Source organism: Salvelinus namaycush, chromosome 14 (genome assembly GCF_016432855.1).
Source record: "Salvelinus namaycush isolate Seneca chromosome 14, SaNama_1.0, whole genome shotgun sequence".
Lineage (NCBI taxonomy): Eukaryota > Metazoa > Chordata > Actinopteri > Salmoniformes > Salmonidae > Salvelinus > Salvelinus namaycush.
The window spans coordinates 37,323,437-37,348,584 of NC_052320.1; the positions used below are offsets into that span (position 1 = coordinate 37,323,437).

The 25,148-nt window shown below is 45.1% G+C and overlaps 2 protein-coding genes across 2 annotated transcripts; one reads left to right on the plus strand and one right to left on the minus strand.

Moving 5' to 3' along the window:
* The first annotated feature begins 1,905 nt into the window (after positions 1-1,905).
* On the plus strand, positions 1,906-4,432 carry LOC120059486 (lens fiber major intrinsic protein-like). Its single transcript, XM_039008579.1, has 4 exons — positions 1,906-2,475; positions 3,077-3,241; positions 3,433-3,513; positions 3,710-4,432. The coding sequence occupies exons 1-4, from the start codon at positions 2,116-2,118 to the stop codon at positions 3,893-3,895; spliced, it is 792 nt and encodes a 263-aa protein (XP_038864507.1). The 5' UTR covers positions 1,906-2,115; the 3' UTR covers positions 3,896-4,432.
* A 4,312-nt stretch (positions 4,433-8,744) lies between these two features.
* Positions 8,745-21,561, minus strand: LOC120058985 (RNA-binding protein 38-like). The gene is made up of 4 exons (XM_039007744.1): positions 21,089-21,561; positions 15,454-15,577; positions 14,168-14,222; positions 8,745-10,129 (listed from the first exon to the last, which is right to left on the minus strand). Exons 1-4 carry the CDS (start codon positions 21,296-21,298, stop codon positions 9,775-9,777), a joined length of 744 nt encoding a protein of 247 aa, XP_038863672.1. The 5' UTR covers positions 21,299-21,561; the 3' UTR covers positions 8,745-9,774.
* Positions 21,562-25,148: the final 3,587 nt, after the last annotated feature.

A 25,148-nucleotide genomic window follows, 5' to 3' on the forward strand; every position in this document is an offset into this window, starting at 1 on the left:
ACTCATACGAATGCACCTTCAGTTTCTAACACACATGGATCTGCTTTCTAATCTACACACGCGCGCACACACACACTCTCACTCCGCATAACAAACAATAGGAAATAACTGCCTTGTGCCGTCAGCATTTTGTGTTTTTAGAGAGTTGAAATGCTGAGCTCAGCGTTCTCCATTTAAAGCCCACTCTGCCCAGCGATGGCTCTGGACTGGTCAGCTCGATGCTCCAGTGTTGGAGCTCAATAACCCCTGTTTCCCCTGTCCCCCACTCCTGTCCTGCCCTGTCCCCCCCCCTTTCCCCAGACCCATACAGGGATTTTTCAGGGCTTTGGCTGCTAGCGGGTCACCCTGCCTCTCACCCCTCCTGCCTGGCACACACCCTCATACACAATACAAACCTCTGCCTAATCAATTCTCCACTGAACATCCCAGCACCTCCTAGAGAGATGGAGAGCGAGGAAGAGAGAGTGAGAAAGAGACGAAACAGCTACCTGCGTCTAAATTATACCTGACTGTTCTGGAAGTGCTGATATTTTATAGTTCGACTAATTCTGTTCGTTTTTCTAAACGTATTTGTTTCCAACCACTTTGCAGCAGTAGTCAACGTTTATATGTTCATATGCATGCCTCTGTCCTGTGCTTTGGGTGTCAATGTCAAGTTCATTACCTCTAAGAAGTGCCCTGTTATTGTACATTATATGCAGACATTTAAGGTCCCAATGTCTTGCTCAAAGCCCCTAAGTATTGCTTATAACTACTAACGTATGCTTAATACCTCTGTTAACAGCGCCGTTTGGATTTGAGGTCAGTGATTAAATGCACTGCTTTGTGTGAGTGCATTCACCTCTACCTAGTAGATGTTACAGACCAGACTGACATACAGACATGATACTAATCCACAGCTGATTGTGTCAACTATTCATTTGTTTTCGCTCCCTTCTGTGCACAACACGCGCTTCCTGACATCTTATCAGTCATGAATGATGGCTACGAACACATTTGTAACAACCAAGCAGCTCCGCTGTTCACATGCGGCGTACATGCTCGATGCTAAGACAATGGTTTCACAAGGTCAGGCATTTCAGTCTACATGTTAATTCCGCACACTGTTGGCGTTAGGCTCTTCTGTCTGCCCCCCCCCCCCCCCATGGATCACTGTATTATCTGTGTGTGCGTCCGTTCCCCGCCATCAGCACTTGTCCCCATGGTTATCATGGTTATAACATGTCAACAGATGACGTACTGTACATATGCCACTATGCCAACTAGACAAACTCCCCTCATCACTTCTGTGGGGTCGATATCCATACCTAGTTCTTATTCACCCAGTCACTTGCTCTCTCTTGATTCCCTCCTCCCTCTCATCTCACTCTCACTATTTTCTCTTCCTCTCTTACTCTCTCACCCCCCTCCCTTCCTTCTCTCCTCACAATCACCCTCTCCCGTGATACTCCCCCTCTCTTCCCGCTCTGTCTATTGTGGGGGGGCGACAGAGGGGTTAAGTTTGTTTGATTTCGGGTCGTCCTGTATGTCCGCCCCCCCCCCACCCCTGGCCCAGAGGGGGGATTATGGCGTCACTCGGGGCCCCTGGGGGGGTGTTATAAAGCCCCCGGCGGGCCCTCTCCCCTCCGTCAGAGAGGCTAAAACGTCCACAGGACACTCCGTCTATCCCTGTCTCTATTCTAGAACCACTCCTCTAGCATCAATGCACACCTCTTGACAACTATTCTGAGACACACACTCCCCCCACACACACACACACCCCTATGTCTCTACGACAGGCGGCTAGTGGAGGCAAGCAAAGCTGAGTTGATGTTCGACTGCCTGCGAGCCAACTCCAGATCGTTCGTAGATTAGAAATAGATCTGTCGGTGGATTCCTCTGTTGACTTTTTAAACCGTTTGTCTTCCAACTGATTGGCTCAGTGAGACAACGTTTAGGTCAGCCCAGCTAGCTGACTGCCAAAGGGAAATCACTTCTTTTTTTTTGTGTGCATCAGAAACAGTACAAAAAGATCACCTAGACTTTTAGAAGATACAAGCTTTTTCTAGATTCACCCCAACAACTTTTTCCCCAAGAACATTTCCCGTTCCGAGGAGCGTCCAGTGAACGGTCAGCATGTGGGAGTTCCGGTCCATGGCGTTTTGGCGGGCGGTCTTCGCTGAGTTCTTCGGTACCATGTTCTTTGTGTTTTTCGGCATCGGCGCTGCGCTGCGCTGGACCACTGGGCCTCACCACATCCTGCACGTGGCGCTGTGCTTCGGCTTGGCGGCTGCCACCATCATCCAGTCCATCGGCCACATCAGTGGCGGCCACATTAACCCGGCCGTCACCTTCGCCTATCTGGTAGGCTCCCAGATGTCCCTGTTCCGCGCTTTTTTCTACTGGGCTGCCCAGTTTCTGGGGGCCGTGGCCGGAGTCGCCGTGCTCTATGGGGTCACCCCAAAAAACATGAGGGGCAACATGGCTCTCAACATGGTAAGACACCACTCACCCACATCTCAAAAAGCACTGGGCCTATTTCCTATATTCCCTTCATGGTGCACTGCAAAATATGTGCACTATATAGGGAATAGGGTGCCATTTTGGACCCTTGTTAGCTCAAATAAGCAAAAAAATATTATATATATATATCAACAACAGTCAACAATTTTGATAAGGTTTGATAATTGTTTGGTTTAGCTTCGGTAGGCTTCTTGAATGTAATTGGGGATTTAGAAAGGGTAGAGATGAACAGGGATTAGGGAATCATCACGGAACCTTCTGGTAACTACAGTTGCTACTGTACAATGAGCACAATCCAAGCCATCAGTGTTATGTAAAACTGAGGCTATAGCGGTGAGGCCACTGAAAGCATTGATGAAAAAATTAATGTAAAAAACAGTTTGGGTTGATTTGTGTTGCATCTTTGATTGAGTCATTCCTGACATGTCCTGTTACGAACCTAACTTGAAGACCACATCTAACTGCGCAAACAATATACACGTCATTAGAAAGAGGACAGACTTATTTTACAAAATGACTTGTCCACAAAGGACCTCAAGTTTGATTCATATTTTTCTCCTCTGGCCATCTACAGCTGCAGCCTGGCATCAGTCTGGGCATGGGCACCACAGTGGAGGTGTTTCTGACCATGCAGCTGGTGATTTGTGTCTTTGCCGTGACGGATGAGAGGAGGAACGGACGTATGGGCTCTGCTGCCCTGTCCATCGGCTTCGCTGTCACCGTCGGACACCTCATGGGGGTGAGCAACACACTGACACTAACACACACCCAGAGTAACACAGATAGGGGAACACACACACACACAGATAGGGGAACAAACACACAATGACCAAAAGGTACTCATAGTGGAATCCACACAAAAAAACAGCATTGTGTACAACAGAAACACGTATTTCATTCTGAGCGCCCGGTTGTCCTTCTCTGCTGTAGATGTACTACACTGGTGCTGGAATGAACCCTGCTAGGTCTTTCGCCCCCGCTGTACTCTTCAGGAACTTTGTCAACCACTGGGTGAGAAACGCACAGTCATACACCATAATGCAGCATCTGAAATATTCGTATAATAGATCAAATAATCCACCATGGATTCTATGATCTTATAGTATTTAAGAGTATAGTTAGTACCAAAACTATATCAGCGTCAACAATACAAGTTGCTCGTGCCATATCTTCATGCTAACCTTTGCGCGCGTGTGTGTTGTGTCAGGTGTACTGGGTGGGTCCCATGATAGGAGGTGCTATGGGCGCTCTTCTGTACGATTTCATGCTGTTTCCCCGCATGCGCGGTCTGTCTGAGCGCCTGGCCACACTGAAGGGCAGCCGACCCCCCGAGACGGAGACCCAGCAGGACACCCGCGGGGAGCCCATCGAGCTCAAGACACAAGCCCTATAAGCCTGTCCCTATCTGGGGACGAGGGATGAGGGACAGGCCCTGTGTCGACCAACCCCCGTGCTGCCCCCAACCCGCCAACACACACACACTCACTCACACAGACTCACTAACTAACACACAGACACACACACTCACATTGAGACACACTGACTAAACCTGCAGATTCAGACATGTATTTATACACAAACTGTACACACACCCATACACACACATACACAGACAGGTTCACAACCTTCAACCTCAACATGCAACGAGACTCCTCTCCCTCCAACCTCACTCTGTATACTGAATTGGACATTGTGTTTGATAGAGGCGAACAGGGCCTGCTCCAACAGTCCCACTAACCTCCCCTCGTCCTCCTCCTCCTCAGCCACACCAAGTCTTCCCTTCACACATCCACATAGACACAAGGACCAGACCTGTCACCACAGATGCATGTGGGTGAGGTGTAGGCGGGCACCCACTGGGCACAGACGTCAATTCAACATCTATTCCCACATTGGTTCAACGTTGAAACAACGTTGATTCAACCAGTGTTTGCCCAGTGGGGATGTAGGTTTGGGTGGGGTAAGAGGTAAGGGCATGGGTGGGCTTTGGGCAGGTAAGGGTATAGGATAGGGGGTAGGGGGTAGGGGTGAGGATAGAGGGGCAACACTCCAGGTTTTTAGTCGGATAGGGTTGTGTTAGATCAGTGAAGATGGGCATGCTTTTTCATTATGCATCTGATTTATCGCTCTCAATTTTTTTCAGTTGTTTTCTGCACTTCAGACACAAGACGTGGATGTATGATACCATTAGATTTGACCAGGGTTTCATTTTTCAAATCACTTCATTTTATCTATGTGTGTGTGTGTGTGTGTGTGTGCGTGAGTGTGGGTGCTTCTACAGTATGTGTGTGTGAGAGTGTGAGAGTGAGAGTGAGTGCGTGTGTGCCTGTTTGTGCGTGAGTGTGTTTGCCAGTGAGTGTGTGTCCGTATGTGAATTCGTGTTTAATCGAGTTCGCAGAAACAGTACTTTTCATTTTGTTTTCTTTTCATGACCACTCTCCTGTTTGTGTCACGATTATCTTTCATTACGTTATCCATTTTTAAGACATATAACTTATCCTCCCCTCACTGTGGTATTTGCTATGATATTCATTTTTACACAAACCATCTGCTTTTTTGTTCAGATTATTATTATTTTTTTTTAAAGGAAATGTTGTATCCCAAACACGATTCCTTTCACTAGAGAAGGGCTGCGTAAGCTTTTCATGAAGTCTCCTTTTATGATTTGATCCTTAATGTCAGCATAAGGCAGTTTAAAACATATTTAAATGAAAATAAACCAAAAAAACTTGATACAAAATGTGTGTCATCGTGTTTTGTTTACCCCATTATACCAGTATGGCATTTAATGCCCTGTGTTGCGTTGGCTTGCAGTAAGTGGGAATGACCACAAGATGATGCTCCCCACATGTTTCTGGCTCCCCTTCCCCCCAATTTAAGAATGTTGAAAAAAGCCTCGTCTGCCTTGATGTTCATAGAACTCCACCGACCTGCTGTTGCGTAGTTGAACCAAGAACGATATGTGACCACTTGGTTATAGCGACACCGTTCTGCCAAGGACACCCATACCAGAGTGGCCACCGCAAAGCCCAAGAGCCTGGAAACGACGTTGATTCAACCAGTGTGTGCCCTGTGGGAAGGGGCTAACTATAAACATGTCCAGACCATTATGAGAATACAACAATAGCAACATAGTTTCCTATGGGGACAGAGAGGAGTGAGCGATTGTTTTTAGCGCCTGCCGGCTACAGCTTCTCTGTGTCCCTCGAGGGTTTCTCTGGAACTGAAAGAGTACATTTGTTCTCTACTGTTTGTGCTGTACCAACCAGGGCACCATCAGTAGGTGCATCTTGTTAGTCTGAACTGTCTTCCTCTCTGTCTCCTCTCGGTATTCAGCACAGATCAAAAACAGATGGTGTGTGTTTATTTTAGCCAGTGCTGTGTCCCAATAAGTCTGTATGTGTGTGTGATGACTAAGTATGGCCATGAGACTCCTCCAGTTGACTTTGTTCCAGCTCTCACCAGCCTCCGGTGTTTGAGCAATACTGTCTGTGTGCTGGAGTAGGGAGGGTCAAGGCTATGGGTGTTTCCCATATCGATAGACAACAGCATTTCCCCCCAGATATAACAGAATTCTTTTTTGGTTGAATAAAGGGAAGAATCGAAGGAGTTGGTGTAGAAATTAAGTCTGTGTGTAATCCAAGTGTATGTCTTTCTTCACTTTGAATATTTTCTGGAAATGTCTTTTTAAAAACTGATACTCCCACGCACGCACGCACGCACACACACAACACAGATGTCCAGTACAGATGGTCATGGTAAGCCACCCAAACACTCCAGACCTCCAGTGTCCACACACGCGCAAACACATCATCTGTGAATTAACCAGAGCATGTAGACCAACACTTAATGCACACATCATGACATCTTGGTTTTCAAAAAAAACAGTCATGTCATTTTGTTTAATTACAAATTATTTTTATTATGCATATTTTCTTGTGGTTGTATGGCTTCATCATACATGTGAATAAGGTGGTTATGTAGACAGAGACTCCTGGAGCAGCTCTGTACCCTGCAGCTGGCCCAGAGACAATGGCACAACGCTGACTCTCACAATGGGGGCTGACACTGAAGCTAACAAAAACACACACTGGCACACTCACGCGTACTCACTGCCTCACACACACACACACAACTACTGAATCGCGCACCCCCCCTCCCCCATAGCATCAATCAGTCAAGTATGGACAAGAACGTTCTAGCAGAGATCATTTCACCTTCCCTGATAGACAACTATTGTATCGTTATAACATTACGTTACTATTCCAATACCAAATAGTACAGACTACATTCGCCTGGAATTTTTTCTGCATCTGCTCATGTTAAAAAATACTGAGATAGTCAGTTACCCCAGCTGTTGCAGGTCTCCCCATGATGATGAATATGGAAATACATACTTTACTAAAATCTGCTTTGACATGAATATCTTAGGGTAACAATCATATAAAAAGCATATGTTACAGTGTTGTCTACCTTATACATATTCATCCCATACTCAATTAGAATAATAATAATGGCATATTCAGTGAAATTGTGATTATCTCAATCTGCAATAATTTACTCACAAATATGGAGGACATGGAAAATGGGAATAGAGCAGATAGACGGACAAGCAGAGACAGAGAGTGCATAAACATTTATTCCACTGGAGGAATGAATCTTGAGGAAATGGACATAGAACAAAATTCTGAAATAGAGAATAGAATGTACAGAGGTGATAAGGCCACGTACAGAAAGGTATTCCTGAAGATTGTCCAGGAGAGGATGCTGCCCATATACAGTGCCTTCAGAAAGTATTCACCTGGACTTTACCCACATTTTGTTGCGTTACAGCCTGAATTTAAAAAGGATTCAATTGAGAATTTGTCACTGGCCTACACACTATAATGTCAAACTTATGTTTTTCAACATTTTTCTAAATGATTACAAAATGAAAGCTGAAATGCCTTTAGTCAATAAGTATTCAACCCATTTGTTATTGCAAGCCTAAATAAATTCATGAGTAAACAAGTCACATTATAAGTTGCATGGACTCACTCAGTGTGCAATAATAGTGTTAAGCATTATTTTTTGCGTGACTACCTCATCTCTGTACCCTACACGTACAATTATCTGTTCGTTTCCTCAGTTGAGTAGTGAAGTTCAAACACACATTCAACCACAAACACCAGGGAGGTTTTCCTCGATCGACCATGGAGTAAAAAAAAAAAGAAGCCACATTGAATATCCCTTTTAGCATGGTTAAGTTATTAATCACACTTTGGAAGATGTATCAATACATTGAGTCATTACAAGGATAACTCAGTTGCCGGAGAAGAAGGAAACCACTCAGGGATTTCACCATGAGGCCAAGGGTGAGTTTGTGATTATAGAGTTTGTGATAGGAGAAAACTGAGGATGGATCAACAACATTGTAGTTACTCCACAATAGTACCCAATTGACAGAGTTAAAAGAAGGAAGCCTGTACAGAATAAAAAATATTCCAAAACATGCATCCTGTTTGCAACAAGGCACTAAAGTAATACTGCAAAACATGTGTCAAAGCAATTCATTTTATATCCTGAATACAAAGTGTTACGTTTGGGGCAAATCAAATACAACACATTGCTAAGTACCACTCTACATATTTTCAAGCATAGTGGTGGCTGCATCATGTTATGGGTATGCTTGTAATCATTAAGGATTGGGGAGTTTTTCAGGAAAAAAAAAATGGCGCTAAGCATAGGCAAAATCCTGGTTCAGTCTGCTTTCCACCAGACACTGGGAGATTAATTCAGCTTTCAGTAGGACAATAACCTAAGACACAAGGCCACATCTAAACTGTAAGCAACTGAGTTGCTTACCAAAAAGACAGTGAATGTTCCTGAGTGGCTGAGTTACAGTTATGACTTCAATCTATTTGGAAATATATGGCAAGACCTGAAAATGGATGTCTAGCAATGATCAACAACCAATTTGACAGAGCATGAAGATTTTTGAAAATAATAAAATGGTCAAATATTGTCCAATCCAGGTATACAAAGCTCTTAGAGACTTACCCAGAAAGACTCACAGCTGTAATCGCTGCCAAAGGTGTTTCTACAAAGTATTGACTCAGGGATGTGAATACTTATGTAAATTAGATATTTCAGTATTTTATTTTCAATAAATTTGCTAAACTTTCTAAAAACATGTTTTCACTTTGTCATTATGGGGAGTTGTGTGTAGATGGGTGAGATGATTATTTTTTTTTTTTAAATCATTTTTGAATTCAGGCTGTAACAACAAAATGTGGAATAAGTCAAGGGGTATGAGTACTTTCTGAAGGTACTGTAAATCCTACTCAATTACTAGAGGGGGCTATAAAATTGCCTCTGAAATATATGTAAACAGAAAGCTGTGAGTGCTATTATGTGATACAATATCAGTACTTGTTGCATTTACAACTTGTCTAAGTCCCATTAACTGATTTGAGCCAGTGTATGGCTGTGAATTCACAATTTTTTGAATGGAATGTTGGCATATTGGCAGCTAATTTGATAAATTTATATCTAAACCTGGCTGGCTAGCTAGGTAACACAGTGCTGATAAATTGCTTTATCACAGCACTGGCAAACCATGGTTCCAACTCCCTGACCAACATGGCTGACCTTTGGACCATCATAAGAAGGTTCATGTCCATTCTAGTATTCTAATTCTATGATTCTGCGTCTGTCTCACCTCGCTAATGAAATGTTCAGTAGTACTTCTGGAAGAGTGAGGCGGAGAATCTGGTGAAATATAATGGCTATCCAACTCATCTTCGCCCAACCTTCAAACCCCATCCACAGCATTAAAGGGCTGCTCAGAAAAGCCTGAGCTACTTGTGTACGAGGGTGGGTGGTCTCTGACGGTAAGGAGTGGAAGGTGGTAGGTTCTAGAATTATTCATTCTCCTCTTCTTGTGTTCTCATGTTCCATTGACTCCATCACGTTTGACATTGGACACAAGGAGAGCTCTTCAAACATTCATATAAACATTGGCGACAACAGCAATAGTAGTATAGTAACAACTATGATAACAATAATGGATAATAACCCTAATAGAAAAAAAGGAAGAAATCTCAGTGTGTTTAGTTTGTTTTCACAAAGCCCTTTTGATTCTGACCCCACTCTCCTTGGTTGTCAGGAGTCTCGTCCTGATGATGTCACAGGTCCTAGTGCAATAATCCTCTTGTTCCAAGTCTCCAGACGTTGTTGTCATGAGTGTCCCCCTCCGATTACACTCACCCACCTCCATAACCCAGGCCCCCCTCACTGCATACGGTCGGGGTGGTGGAGGGGATATTGGAGGTAGGCTGCAGGGGGGGCAGAGAGGCCAGCGAGGGGGTTGAGGGAGAGGTGGATGGGTGTGGGAGGGGTGGGGGGGGCAGACATGGTAGGGCCTGGTGTGGCGGGGGAGTAGCAGTAGCGGAGGTAGCTAGCGGAGGGCGAGGGGGCGTAGGGGTAGAGCTCCAGGCCAGTGGAGGGGGTGGAGGTGTAGGGGGCGTAGGCTGAGCTATAGTCCAGATACGGGGAGGAGAGGGAGGCCTGAGAGGGGCTGAGGTGGGACTGGAGCAACAGGCTGGGCTGGAGGAAGGCCTGGGGGTACCCATACTGCTGGGCCAATCTGAAGAGACAAAGAAAATTATAGATACAAGTGTACAGTACGCGGTTATACATTAGGAATGTATGCACAGGCCTGAGGACAAACATACGGCTCAGCCATCGTGGAGAAAGAGGCACGTACACTACAGTATCCATAGATGATGTACCACACCACTGTAATTACAGGGGACATACAGCACCCAGTATGCCCAGTGAATGACTGACATACGGCATTGAACACTCAGCTTTCGAATAGTGCTAGCTTTGGCATAGTATTACCCGAATACTGTATGTAAAGATTTACGTCAAGCACACACAATGTGTAGATCAGGATCCTTGTAAAATAATACCTTGGAATGTGAGATGGGCACGTGATCAAATGTTTCTGAATGTCAATCCCTTTCATCAGGGGGATTGTAACAACTGGGTTTTTATAATTGGCTATTTTAGTGGAGAGCTTTGTCTAATTATGTCCCTGGGAAGCAGAAAATAACACCTGAGGGAAAATGATTTCACCCCAATGCTCAATAGGTAGAGAGGAGAGACGGGGGGAGGGGAACGACTCGGAAGAGGAGAGACTATCTCCATGTCCAGAGGATATAGAGGGTAGAATACAGGCAACGAAGAGAAAGTAAAGGAGGGAAATGTAGGGGAATGAGGAGACTGCGAATAATAAAGGAGGGAGAGAGAGAGAGAGAGAGAGAGAGAGAGGCTCAGTTTGGATGGTAGGGTGTTTTACAAGAGAGGCACTGTTTGGATGGTAGGGTGTTTTACAAGAGAGGCTCAGTTTGAGCCATTCTAAAGGCGACCGCATGCTTCCCAGCCGAGACAGTTCGGAAGGCGTTGTGCATATATTATGACGACATTTTGTGACGTTTTGGACTTCGGTGAGGGTTTTTTCGGTTGTTCGGGCACACAACTTTTGAGAGGCAAGCCGAAGTCGGTAGCCGAAGTCTAGACCCCTTCGTCGGTGATTGGTTAACAGTAGGGATTCTTACTGTCATCTTGCTGTCATTCAACGAGACATGCAACTCGTTCTGATGTCATTTTCTTGGGGGGGGGGGGGGGGGGGGGGGGGTAATACTTCACCAAACATCTTAAGTTAGATGTCAAATTGTGTGACTAAGATCTCCTCCGCTAAAAGGTCAAAATTAATGACAGATGTCTTGAGTTATCTTAGATTAATTCGGACTATTTTGAGGAAGTGTATACTGCTACAGTGTCTCAAAGCGGACAAACAGTACTATTTCTGCTTTTTCAAGCGAATGCATTTTAAGGGAGTATGCGAGCACACTCGTTCGGTTCGCCTAGTCGACTTTGGCCAGCCGCCAGCCGAACTGAAGCACGCAGACACCGTAACACTGCCACTTCAGCAAAGGACAACAACTTCACACATACACACACGGACACACACACACCCGCCCTCAAATCCTGCCTGCCTCCCCAGATGTGTGTTTGCAGTGACTGAGCCCTATAATCCCCCCCCAACCCCACCCTGTCTCTGTGTTTCAACAGGAAACACACCCCACCACACTGCACCCGGCCTCCTCCTTCCTCTCCTCCTTCAAAAAAAAAGAACAGAATTTGAATAAAGTGCCAAATCTCACTTCTCTGTCAGCGCCCTGCCTGGCGTCTGCCCTGCCAGCTAGCTGGACCAGATGGTGCCTCAGCGGCTGCCTTGCCAACTCTGGGTCCTACAGGCAGCCACTGGACCACATTCTGAGATCCCCCCCCCCACACACACACTTGCATTCACACACACCTCTTCACAGCCACTCCTACCATTAGTCATTAGTCCCCTCTTAAACATCCATGTAAATACACCAAGCCTGGGGACAGAAGCTCTGTTTCTCTTGTTCTGTTTATCTTTGTTATTTGCCCTTTACAATAAGACAGACAGAGACAGACAGAGACACAGAGACACACAGACAGAGACACACAGACAGAGACATAGAGACACACAGACAGAGAAACACAGAGACAACAGACAGAGACACAGACAGACAGACAGAGCAATATTTGAACCCCGGGCCAGAGAAACTCCTGGAGAGGCGGAGCTCCCCACAGAAGGAGCCCGACTCTATTAGCTCTGAGACAATGGTGCTTACTTACCGCCAAAATGATGAGTTTGGGTGGGTTTTTTGGGGGGGGGAGGGGGGGTGCGCGTGTGTGTTTTGACAGAGTAGTCAAGACTTCACCAAGATAGATCAATCCACCCCATACCAAGTGACTTCCGCAAAAGATTAAGAAAGAGGAAGTCCTTCCCATTGTTGTGGCAGACAAGACAGCGACTTTATCATGATCAAACCCAGTAGAAGAGAGGGAGCATTTGTGCTTTAATTGTCCATTGGTTCTCTGAAGGAGACATTCAATCAGCCCACCATAATTCATTCACAGGCTCATCTGGGTCAGCCTCAATTCCCTTACCACTCAATATATCATTCAATAATTGAAAGCCGGCGGCTGCAATATTAATAGCCCTGTGAGCCATGGGGGTTTGACGGGCCTATCACAATCCCTGCTCCCACTGAACACAGAACACACACCCCAATCAGACTGGCCTCACAGAATAGGAAAGGATCATTTAGACTAATATAGTATAGCACTCATCAGAAACCATGGACAGCTCTGGTCATCTCCCTTCTGTCCAAACAAATGCCAGAGAGATGTTTTATTTCTGGGTCAAACTAAGTGTTCACAACTAAGTTAGTTGTGAAGTACACTGGGTGTACAAAAACATGCACAAAAGCTCTTTCCATGACAGACTGACCAGGTGAATGCTATGATCCCTTATTGATGTCACCTGTTAAATCCACCTCAATCAGTGTAGACGAAGGGGAGGAGACAGGTTAAAGAGGGATTTTTAAGCAAGACAAAAGATTTAAGCGCCTTTGAAAGGGGTATGGTAGTAGGTGCCAGGCGCACCGGTTTGTGCCAAGAACTGCAACGCTGCTGAGTTTCACACAACAGTTTTCCATGTGTATCAAGAATGGTCGACCACTCAAAGGACATCCAGCCAACTTGACAGAAGTGTAGGAAGCGTTGGAGTCAACATGGGCCAGCATCCCTGTGGAACGCTTTCGACACCTTGTAGAGTCCATGCCCCGATGAAGTCGGGCTGTTCTGAGGGCAAAAGGGTGTGCAACAAAATATTAGTAAGGTGTTCCTAATGTTTTGTCCACTCATTGTAGATCACTAATAACTTTGGTACGGAATATTAAGAACTAGCCTGCCACTTACCAGTATGAGTGAGTTGACTGAAACGGTGTCAACAGTGCTCTTTCCCACAGACACACAAACAAGCACACGCACATCCCATGCCACTGAGACTGTTCACCCATCCATCACACCCTGACTCACAGGCCAACCCCTCACTTCTCTACTCAGCCTGTTTTCACAACACACTCGTTCCCTGGAAGTGTGTGTGTGTAAGTAGGTGTTGTAATGGTTTGACTAGTAGCGCATCGGCCTGTGTAGGTCAACCATGGCCGAGAGAGTGAGATGAAGGAAAGATACAGAGGGGGGAGGGAGGGAGAGAGAAAGAAGAGAGGAGAAAGAGAGAGCGTGAGAGAAGGAAAGATACAGAGGGGGAGGAAAGAGAGAGAGAGAGAAAAAGAGAGAGAGAAAGAGAGAAAGAAAGAGAGAAAAAGAGATAAAAAGAGAGAGAGAGAGAGAGAAAGAGAGAAAAAGAGAGAGAGCGAGAGATGAAGGAAAGATACTGAGGGGGAGGAAGAGAGAGGGAGAGAGAGAGAGAGATACAGAGGGGGAGGGAGAGAAAGAGAGCCATAAGCAGGCTAAGAATATCCCCATGTCCAAATGTATCCATGTTAGGAAACAGCAGCAGGCTCGCCAGTTAAGTGAAGCAAGCCAGTGTCTGGATATTCTCACTGAGTTGTGTTCTCTTGTAACTGATGCTAGCACAGCTGGCTGAGGGGTCATTCTCAGACTCTATGAGACCACTGGGACTGTCAGCTACAACATGTGCTGAACACACAACTAGACAGATTGGCAAGAGGAAAAGGTGAAAGGCCGACAGAGACAGAGAGTGATTCCTTCTTACCCATACTGCCTCTGGATCAGGGCGGGATGGACCTGCTGCACACCGATGGAGACACCTGTGTGGCAGAGAGAACCCAGCAGGGTCAGAGACCATCAGATACTATATAAAACAACAGACATCATCTGAGCTACTGGGAGGACAAGACGGAAATCAGACCAGGACAGACAGACATACAGAGCTTGCATAAGGGACAGAGTCTGGAGGAAGAGATCCTACCACTCATTTACTTTTCATCTCTCTGTCCTTCCGTCTTTCCCTCCCTTGGTGAGCTGAACAGACTCTGGCACTGTTTAAATAAGCGAAACCGAGAATCTACGGGGACACTGATGAGAAACACACACTCGCTGACACGTTCACACACATGCAGCTCTGACCTCATTGACTCCTGAGTTCACCATGAATGTGATGATAGGAGACTCATCTCTCCTTCCTTCTTTCTATTGCTCTCTCCCTCTCCCTCAATATCTCACTACCTTCAGACTCCTTTTTCTCTCACAAACACTTAATGTTCCTCTGACTCTCACAGACACACACCCAGACCCCCCCCCCCATTGGTAATGTTCTGTTTATCATGACTCCCTGGGTGAGTTGAGTCACACAGGACAAGGAATAGTCAGATCTGCTGTTATTTCCCCCCCCCCTCTCTCATTATCACCACCACACACACACCCACACACAGACTCTCTCATCTCACACAAAATAACAAAATACCATGCTCTGACATATCTCATCAGCTGCATGTTTGGAGTGTAACATAGCAACAACACCCCAACAGAGGTACAGTATACTGCTGTGCGTCATTCACACATATGCTACATCTAAAAATGACATGCCTGTCATCTATATGGTGGTGCACTAGATTTCATCCCTGTATTTTCTCCACAGGCTGAGAGAAGAGTGAGTGTGTGGAGTCTGAATGGGGAAAAAGAGGCTGGTGGTTAACAGGCTGGTGGTTGGTAGGCTGGTAGTTAACAGGCTGGTAGTTAACAGGCTGGTAGTTAACACTATGAGCCTGACCACATGGCCCCCTCAGGGAGAAGCTGTGTGTGTCACCAAGTGTGTTGTCTGTGTACCGTATAATCTAGAGGAATGTAGCTATAATAGTAGTCAACAGTGTGTCATCTGCTGCGCTCACCTGTATGTCTGTGTATGAGAGGAAGAGTGTGTGTGTGTGTGTGTGTAACACCTGTCTGTGTATGAGAGAAAGAGTCTGTGTGTGTGTGTGTGTGTGTGTAACACCTGTCTGTGTATGAGAGAAAGAGTGTGTGTGTGTGTGTGTGTAACACCTGTCTGTGGGCTGCGGGGCTTGGCTCCCAGGTAGGCCAGGTTGATGTTAGCCTTCCTACCGTCGATGATGGGGTTGGGGTCTTTACATGCCCGCTCTGCCGCCCCCCTGTCCATCATAGTCACCTGACAGGAAGAGGAAAGAACACACAGGTTTGGGATTCAGGAAGTGATCAATCCGGGAACTCGTATCTCACCAATAAATCCCTGTAATCCCAGTAAAGCGTATCAGGTTTCATACTGTACTGTTTGAGCTCCAGTAGATAGTAAGATCCTGTGTGGTTATGACATAGTGTGTGATGGTAAAGTATGAAACAGAGGATTTCAGGGCTGAGCCGTCTGCTGCTGTGGGGGAGTAAGTCTCTCGGGTTAGGGGGCACCGGCATCCTGACCTATCACAGGGAATGGTGGGAGTCTGGGTGTGCAGGGAGGGGATCCTTCAATTCTATCATTATTTTACTAACAAGGGGATGCTAAATAAGAGCAATCAGTAACATGGTACATCGAAACACACATTCATTGTCTCTCTCACACACACACACACACACACACACACACACACACACACACACACACACACACACACACACACACACAGCTGTGACTGCATCTATTACAGTAAGAGTAGTTCCAAACTCTGCTAATAAATGAGGCGAAGTGAACTGAAACATGACATTAGTAACAGTTCAGGGCACCGATGGCACTTCGTTCTTTTTTTGCTTTTATTTCAAAGCATCATACTCTGGAGTCCTATGCGAACACTGTGCTCTGGACGGGTTGATTGCTGTGTTTCTGAAGGCTGCCTGCCGGGGGAATTCGACTGCTATGGGAAGTCAGGGTTGAAACGGGCAGACTGTCCGGCCCTGGGCCAGAGACAGAACACGCACTGGTTGGCTGGCTAAACTCATCAACATGAGTATGAACAGGCAGGTAGGGAAAATATGCATTGCTTTAACTCCCCTCATCTCTCTCTTGTCTTGTTATCTATCTCTCTCGCCGACACTCTCCCTTCCCCCCCTTTTCTCATAACCACACACAGCTTGACAAGGGGGGGGGGTGTCTGTGTGTGGAAGGAAGTCAAAAAGAAACTGCAGCCTTATCGCAGAGCGCCAACACGTCACACCTCTGTGACCAGGGGATTACCTTCTAACACACAACACATAGCCTCCCCCAGAGAGGGAGGGAGGGACAGAGAGCATTGAGCTATAAATGGGGAGGGGGGACAGAGAGAGAGAAAGGGAGAAGGAGGGGAACAAAGGGACAGAGACTGCACGAAAAACAGTACAAACAGAAGCTCCTCAGGGACAATCCAGAGACCCTATTTGTGGACAATTACAAGACTGGGAACATAAACAACTGTTATAAGAGCACACTACCCCTCTGTCAGAGGCAGAGGGTGGAAAATCTGAATAGTGAAAAAAGGAGGACCCTGAAACTGAGACAGCCTGGAACAGTGGCCGTGCAGGGCAACATCAAACACTTCCAACAGGACTTTTACAGAATCAAAGAGAGAGCACAGCAGGAGAAGTTCTGTTGGTGACGACTCCTCCACCCAAAGTGAGTCGGTCCACCCCCCCCCCCCCCCCCCCCCCCCCCCCCCCCCCCCCCCCCCACAAACGAGCAACCCCATGAGTAGGCTTTTGGCCTAAAGAGAAGGAACCCAGACTTCACCAAAGAAATCAGAAACACAGACATTGTCATCCTGCAAGAAATATGGTATAGAGGAGATGGACCCACTGGTTGCCCTCTAGGTTACAGAGAGCTGTTATTCACATCCACCAAACTACCAGGTGTGAAACAGGGAATAGACAGAGAACAGTATATTTGACCTACAGTATCAGCTAACATATCAAATTGTAAAAAGAAATCTAGCAGAAAACCTAAGAAAACTAACAATAACAAATGGTTTGATGAAAAATGCAAAACCAGAATTAAGAAACCCATCCAACCAAAAACACAAGAGACCCAGAAAACCAGAATCTACATCTTCCCTAAAACAGAACCGAAATACACTAAGAAAAAAAAGAAGGAACAGCATGTCAGAAAACAGCTCAATGTGAATGTATAGAATCAAATCACTTCTGGGAAAATTGGAACACATGAAACAAACACAAAGAGCTACAGTATGTAAAGCAGACAGGCATCGAGGCATTCAGTTAGTGTACGTACGATTGAACGTCAGAACGGGCAAAACTAGTAACCCTATGCGTCGTCGAGCGTGGTATGATCGTCAGTGCCAGGTGCGCCAGATCCAGAATCTCAGAAACAGCTGTCTACCTGGGCTTTTCACGCACGACAGTGTCCAGGGTTTACCGAGAATGGAGTGACAAACAAAAAACATCCAGTCAGTGGCAGTCCTGTGGGCGAAAACAGCTGGTTGATGAGAGAGGTTGAAGGAGAATGGTAAGATTCTTGTAAGCAAAAAGGCGGCCCACGAACAGAAAAATAATGGCGCAGTACAACTGTGGTGTGCAGAATGGCATCTCGGAGAACACAACTCCTGGATCCTTGTCAAGGATGGACTATTGCAGCAAGCGACCACACCGGGTTCCACTGCTATCAGCTAAAAACAAAGGGCTCCAGTGGGCACACAATCACCAACACTGGACAATTGAGAAGTAGAAAAACAGGAGTCCATGGACCTTTCCTGCCTGGTGTCAACGGTACATGCTTGTGGCAGTGGTGACTGGTGTGGGGGAATGTTTTCCTGGCACACGTGAGGTCCCTTGATACCATTTGAGCAAGATTGAACACCAAACCCTAAAGAATTCGGGCTGTTCTGGAGGCAAAGGGTCCAACCCGGTACTAGATGGGTTTACCTAATAGACTGGCCTCTGAGTGTTATATCAATGACTTGGTGAGGGCACTAGAACAGTCTGCAGCACCTGGCCACACCCTAGACTCTGAAGTCAAATGTCTACTGTTTGCTGGTGGTTCTGTCCCAAACCAGGGAGGGCCTACAACAGCACCTAGATCTTCTCCACAGATTGTTAGACTTGGGCCATGACAGTAAATCAGTAAGACAAAAATGATGGTGTTCCAAAAAGAGGTCCAGTTGCCAGCACAACAAATACAAATTCTATCTAGACACCGTTGCCCTAGAGCACACAAAGAATTATACCTACCTCGGCCTAAACCACAAGGCTGTGAACGATCTAAGAGACAAGGCAAGAAGGGCTTTCTATGCCATCAAAAGGAACATAAAACTCGACATCCCGAGAATTAGGATCTGCTTAAAAATACTTCAAATCAGTTATAGAACCCATTGCTCTCTATGGCTGTGAGGTTTGGGGTCCGTTACAGAATAACGCCTCACCGAAGGGGAGCATCAGGGAGTTTTTTGTGAGTCTAGGTGACGTCGGGTCCGGCTGCCGCAACCGGGGATGCCTCAGCAGGCAAGTCAGGCTTCCATGCCTCAGCAGGTTCGTCAAGTTTACAAGACCCGGTTGTCCAGTCAAGTGTCCGTTGCCGAATCTACCGAGGATGCCTCAGCTAGCTTGTCAGGCTCCCATGCCTCAGCTGGCTCATCAGGTTCAAGAGACTGGCAGAAGAGACTGGCCCACTCCTGGTCCTTGGGACCGTCCCTCTGGTCGGCGTCCTGCGGTTGGAGCCGCGCGTTAGGGAGGTGGTACTGTCACGTATATTCCCTCTCCGGCACTCGAGGTCGTCAGGCTGCTCATTATTACGCACACCTGTCACCATCATTACGCGCATCAGCGCATCATCAGACTCACCTGGATTCAATCACCTGCCTGATTACCTTCCCTATATTATATATGTCATTCTCTTTGGTTCTTTCCCTAGACGTTATTGTTTCTGTTCCGTTTTTTCATGTCTGTATGCTACTCGTGTTTCTTGTTTTGTCCATGTTTATTTATTAAATGATTCACTCCCTGAACTTGCTTCCCGACTCCCAGCGTATACGTTACACTGGGGCTCTATTCATAAACACAAACAGACCCCACAGAACCCCAGGACAGCAACACAATATGACCCAACCAAATTATGAGAAAGCAAAAAGATTACTATTTGACACACTGGAAAGAATCAACTAAAAAAAAACATAGCAAACTGGATGCTATCTGGCCCTAAACAGAGAATACACAGTAGCAGAATACCTGACCACTATGACTGACCCAAAATTAAGAAAAGCATAGTGAGCATAGCCTTGCTATTGAGAGAGGCTGCCATAGCCTTTCTTCTCTCGAGAGCCAGGTCTGCCTATGTGCCCACTGCCACAAAATGAGGTGGAAACTGAGCTGCACTTCCTTACCCCCTGCCAAAGGTAGGCCCATATTAGAGACACATATTCCCCACAGATCACACAGACCCACAAAGAATTTGAAAACAAATCAAACATTGATAAACTCCCTTATCTGTTAGGTGAAATACCGCAATTGCAATGTGCAATCATAGCAGCAAAATGTGACCCGTTGCGATGAAAACAGGGCAACCAGTGGAACACAAACAAAATTGTAAATACAACCAATAATTTTCTGTTTACTTATCTTCCCCTACTATTCGTATTACAACTATTTTTTTACACATAGTTAAAAACACTGTTCTGAAGTGCGTAAATAAACTTGCGTGCAAATTAGTGTGAAATATCTCAGAGCAAGTAAAACCCTCACGCTTGGTCATCTCACATTGTTTCAGCTCATATTCATTATGCATATATATTTGATGTTGTTAATCATTGTGTGTGTGTGTGTGTATTTCTCTGTGTATGAGAGGAAGTGTGTGTGTGTGTGTGTGATTGGAGAGGGAGCGGGTTGTTGTTCAGGACTCGGAGATAATTGATGTTACACTTTGTAAGAAATAATCTACTCATGATAAAACATGGTGACTGCAACACCACACATCCTTGTTGGCCGAACAAAGTGTGTAACACCGAGTTAAGAACACGCGCTCTTTGCTTTGCAGATTACACAAGCACATTCAGCCCAATACACAAGGGAGTGTCAACAACACATGTACAGATCCATACAGAAAATGTCAAGGAAACGTACTGGTTTACAGTTGGTTGTGGGAAACGTGCAGTGGGCCCAGCCTACCCAGTAAAACATAACTGAAACTTGCCTCACTTTCAATATGTTCTCAATTCAAGGTGGTTGGGTAAGCATTACAGTGGCCTAATTCAAGGTGGCTAGGGGAACAGTTTGTGAAAGTATCCCGTGATAGAATTTCTCATCTGGGTGTACTTATCTGTCACAAGGCACTTTCATCATTGGTTACAATGTAGTAACTTTGTTATAAAGGCTTTGGTAATATAAAGTGTCATCAAAATAAAATGCAGTGTACTATGAAATTAAGTAATATCAGTGAATCTACATGATACCACTGAGTTTTGACACCAAAGGGAACAAAATAATGTGCGCTCAAAATAACTGGCAGTTTGCTACGCGCTCTGTAGCGCACTACTCACACAATTTCTCACACGTTACAGTAGTCCACTTCCTGTAACCTACAATACGCTACATTTACAGTCAAATTAAATGGTTTCTAAACAAAGAACATGGGCAGAAAATAACAGCAGACAGTCAGCCTGACATGCGTTTTGTCCCGCCAAAAGGAAGGTTATGGAGAATTTGGAAGGGAGTATTGCACAGCGTGTTAGATGAAGTACGATACACTTACAAAGCCGTATCCTCGGGATTTCCCGGTTTGTCTGTCCGTTATCACAACGGCCTCGTCAATATCCCCGAACGTCTCGAAGTATTTTCGAAGGGATGCATTGTTGGTATGATAAGGTAAACCACCGACAAAGATCTTAGTGAAAGTAGTGTCATTCTGAATAGTGGGATGCATTGTCTCCAGACCTCCGTTAACAAATTGATGGAAAAGCATTTGTCCGTTGCGTCCGAATGGAAAAACTAAACCGTCTATGGGGAAAACCACAATATAAAGAGTCACATGTGGTATATCAAAGTTCTAAACAACACAACTGGTGCTGGAGAGATGGAAGCTTGAAGATTTTCAAGCGCGCAATCAGGCTTGATTCGTCCAGTCTGTATCGATGCAAAATGACTTCTTTATTCCATGCTTTGAGTTATATCGAAGCAGGGCGACCAATGTACGGGCTACACTCCAGGTTCTTCTTGACAGGTGTCTTGAATACTCCTTCGAAACATCTCACGAGAGGAAAAAAATATTTATACTAGGGGAGTTTCAGACACGCCCACTCCCATTTTGGCCAATACATAAGCGAAGCAACGCCCCCTGTGAACTTTATATGTGACGTTTTCCGCTGCCCACGCCCTCCCAGCTGCACCCTTACGTTCTCCTACACCTGTCTTTGTCTTTTGAAGACACAAAGAACACCGTTTTATGCTGCAATGAATCCACATAAACATACTTAACCGTGATCAATAGGTCATTTTAACGTGTAGGCTAGTAGCCTAGGCTTTGATTTGACTAATTTATGAGTTTTCAGCCTTTCGGACTATGTCGAGTTATAAGACATAAGACTACCGGATAATAGCATATTCCAAGAATTTAAACGGCGTGGATGTTGTTCCAAGTAACATGGAAACTGGCGCCCAACTTCATGGGACTGGTTTATTCTGAGTTGCTGTCATTTTATAAGTTCCAGGTTGCTGACCATAAAACATCACCTTCACTTTTGATTAAGGGCTACAGCAAGCGCAAAAGGCTTGGCTAGAGACAGTAACGCACATAAAACGGCAGTTGAGGTGAGAGGAAATTGAGATAATTAAAGACAAAAGCGCACGCCAGGGGTGACCATTCACAGGAAAGACAAGATAAAAGGTTGTAATGTTGAGGCGACCATGTATTCTCTCCCTCTCAATTCAATTCAAAGGGCTTTATTGGCATGGGAAACATATGTTTACATTGCCAAAGCAAGTGGAATGGATAAACCGAAGTGAAATAAACAACCGGAAATTAACAGTAAACATTACACTCACAAAAGTATCAAAGGTATAGAGAGAGACATTACACATATCATATTATGGCTATTTACAGTGTTGTAACAATGTGCAAATAGTTGAAGTGCAAAAAGGAAAATAGATAGTTATAAATATGGGGTGTATTTACAATGATTGTTTTTCACTGGTTGCTCGTCTTGTGGCAACAGGTCACACATCTTGCTGCTGTGGTGGCACACTGTGGTATTTCATCTAATAGATATGGGAGTTTATCAAAATTGGATTTGTTTTTGAATTTTTTGTGTGTCTGTAATCTGAGGAAAATATGTGTCTCTAATATGGTCATACATTTGACAGGAGGTTAGGAAGTGCAGCTCAGTTTCCACCTCATTTTGTGGGCAGTGTGCACATAGCCTGTCTTCTCTTGAGAGTCAGGTCTGTCTACAGCGCTCTCTCTCAATAGCGAGGCTGTGCTCACGGAGTCTGTACATAGTCAAAGCTTTCCTTAATTTTGGGTCAGTCACAGTGGTCAGGTACTCTGCAACTATGTACTCTATTTAGGGCCAAATAGCATTCCAATTTGCTCTGTTTTTTGGTTAATTCTTTCCAATGTGTCAAGTAATTCTCTTTTTGTTTTCTCATGATTTGGTTGGGTGTAGTTGTGTGGCTTTCCTGGGCCTCTGTGGGGTCTGTTTGTGAACAGAGCTCCATGACCAGCTTGCTTAGGGGACTCTTCTTTAGGTTAATCTCTCTGTAGGTGTAGCATCCTAATTCTGCTCTGCATGCATTATTTGGTGTTGTACACAGAGGATGTTTCTGCAGAATTCAGCATGCAGTCTCAATTTGGTGTTTGTCTAATTTTGTGAATTCTTGGTTGGTGAGCGGACCCCAGACCTCACAACCATAAAGGCGGTTCTATATCTGATTCAAGTATTTTTTTGCCAGATCCTAATTGGGATGTCAAAATGTATGTTCCTTTTGATGGTGTAGAAGCCCCTTCTTGCATCATTCACAGCTTTGTGGAAGTTACCTGTTGTGCTGATGTTTAGGCCAAGGTATGTATAGTTTTTTGTGTGGTCTAGGGCAACGCTGTCTAGATGGAATTTGTGGTCCTGGCAACTGGACCTTATTTTTGTATTACTGAGATTCACTGTCAGGGCCCACACAAACACACACACACACACACACACACACACACACACACACACACACACACACACACACACACACACACACACACACACACACACACACACACACACACACACACACACACACACACACACACACACACACACACACACACACACGTTGGTGGCACCTTAATTGGGGAGGATGGGCTGGAGCGGAATGGTATTAAATGCATCAAACACATGACCATTCCATTTGCTCCGTTCCAGCCATTATTATGAGCAGTCCTCCCCTCAGCAGCCTCCACTGACACACATAGGCGTCATGCCCGTAGGGAACACATGACCCCTCAGATTTGTTCTGTTAAAAAAAAAAAAAATGTTGTTTCTCTGTAATACTACTAGCCACCTAGGCATTTTATGAAGCTTTAGCTAGCCCAGATAGGTTACCAATCTCCAAACCTCAGAACTAGCTACCAAGAAACCATTTCAGGCCATCAATCAAGTTAGAGTAGCTAGCTTGTCTAACCATCTTAGCTGGAATGCCTGCTGGTAAGGTTGGTAGACTTCAGAAAAGCAAGCAAACTAAATGTATTGAATAAGACTCACATTCTTTCAATCTTTTATCCAGATTTTAACATAGATGCAGAGAAGCATATTTAGTTACAGACAGCTCAAGAGGTATGCTTAGATACGCACAAAAATCATATATATATATATATTTTTACATAGTATTAAGCATAATGATTATGGCAAAAAAAATGCAGTTTCAGGTGTTTCAAAAATTCTAAATTCTCCAACTTCCTGGCCCCCTCCGGACCACCCCCAGGCCATTTTCACATACTTTGTGCCCACTCAGATTTTTCGGGGGTGCATGACTACCCTGCACACATTTTTGGTTCTCTCTCCCTCTCTGTGTGGGAAAAGGACACGGGTAGAGGTCAACTCAATAAAATGTTCTTACCTTCAGTAGGCCTACTAAACAATGAGACAAAGAAGGGCAGAGACATTTTGTTTGTTGATGACAGCGATAGGATCTTGGTGTGCATTTAGTCTCAAATTCATGTTTTGTTTGAAAAGGTTTGAGATTACCACTTTAGTACAGTGGCAAGGAGACCCCATATTCCATATGACATGTGCTGGCACCTCTCTAGCCAACTGTACCCACCATCTTCCTCTTGACACACCATACAATAACCCAACCACCCCCCCATCAGAGACAACCCTCGCCTCCTCCCACTCTCTCACCTCTGGGCCCCTAGTTCACGCAGACCCTCAGTCTCCAGACATCATTTGTACGCATATGATAAGTGCCCCTATTCTTTATCATCTAGTCCAGTGACTTACCCTCTAACCCAAGTTCTCATTCCCTTCCCTCTGGCCAAGCTATTTTGGAACTTAGTAAACGTACTGTTACTATAATGAAACACAACACACACACACAATGTAATGTTTAAATAGAAATTTGTATTTACATCAATATTAACATCAAGAAAGAAGTAAGAAAAAATGCGACAGTAATTTACATCCTGAAATTATGACTGTATATCCCCTCCCCCCCAAGTGATATTTTATTCCCCCCTCTTTCCATTTAAATCAAAGGGTAGATACATCAAGAGGAATCTTTTTTTTTAAGCATAAGCACAGAAAACAGTTATTTTGAATATTCAGTAGGCAAAT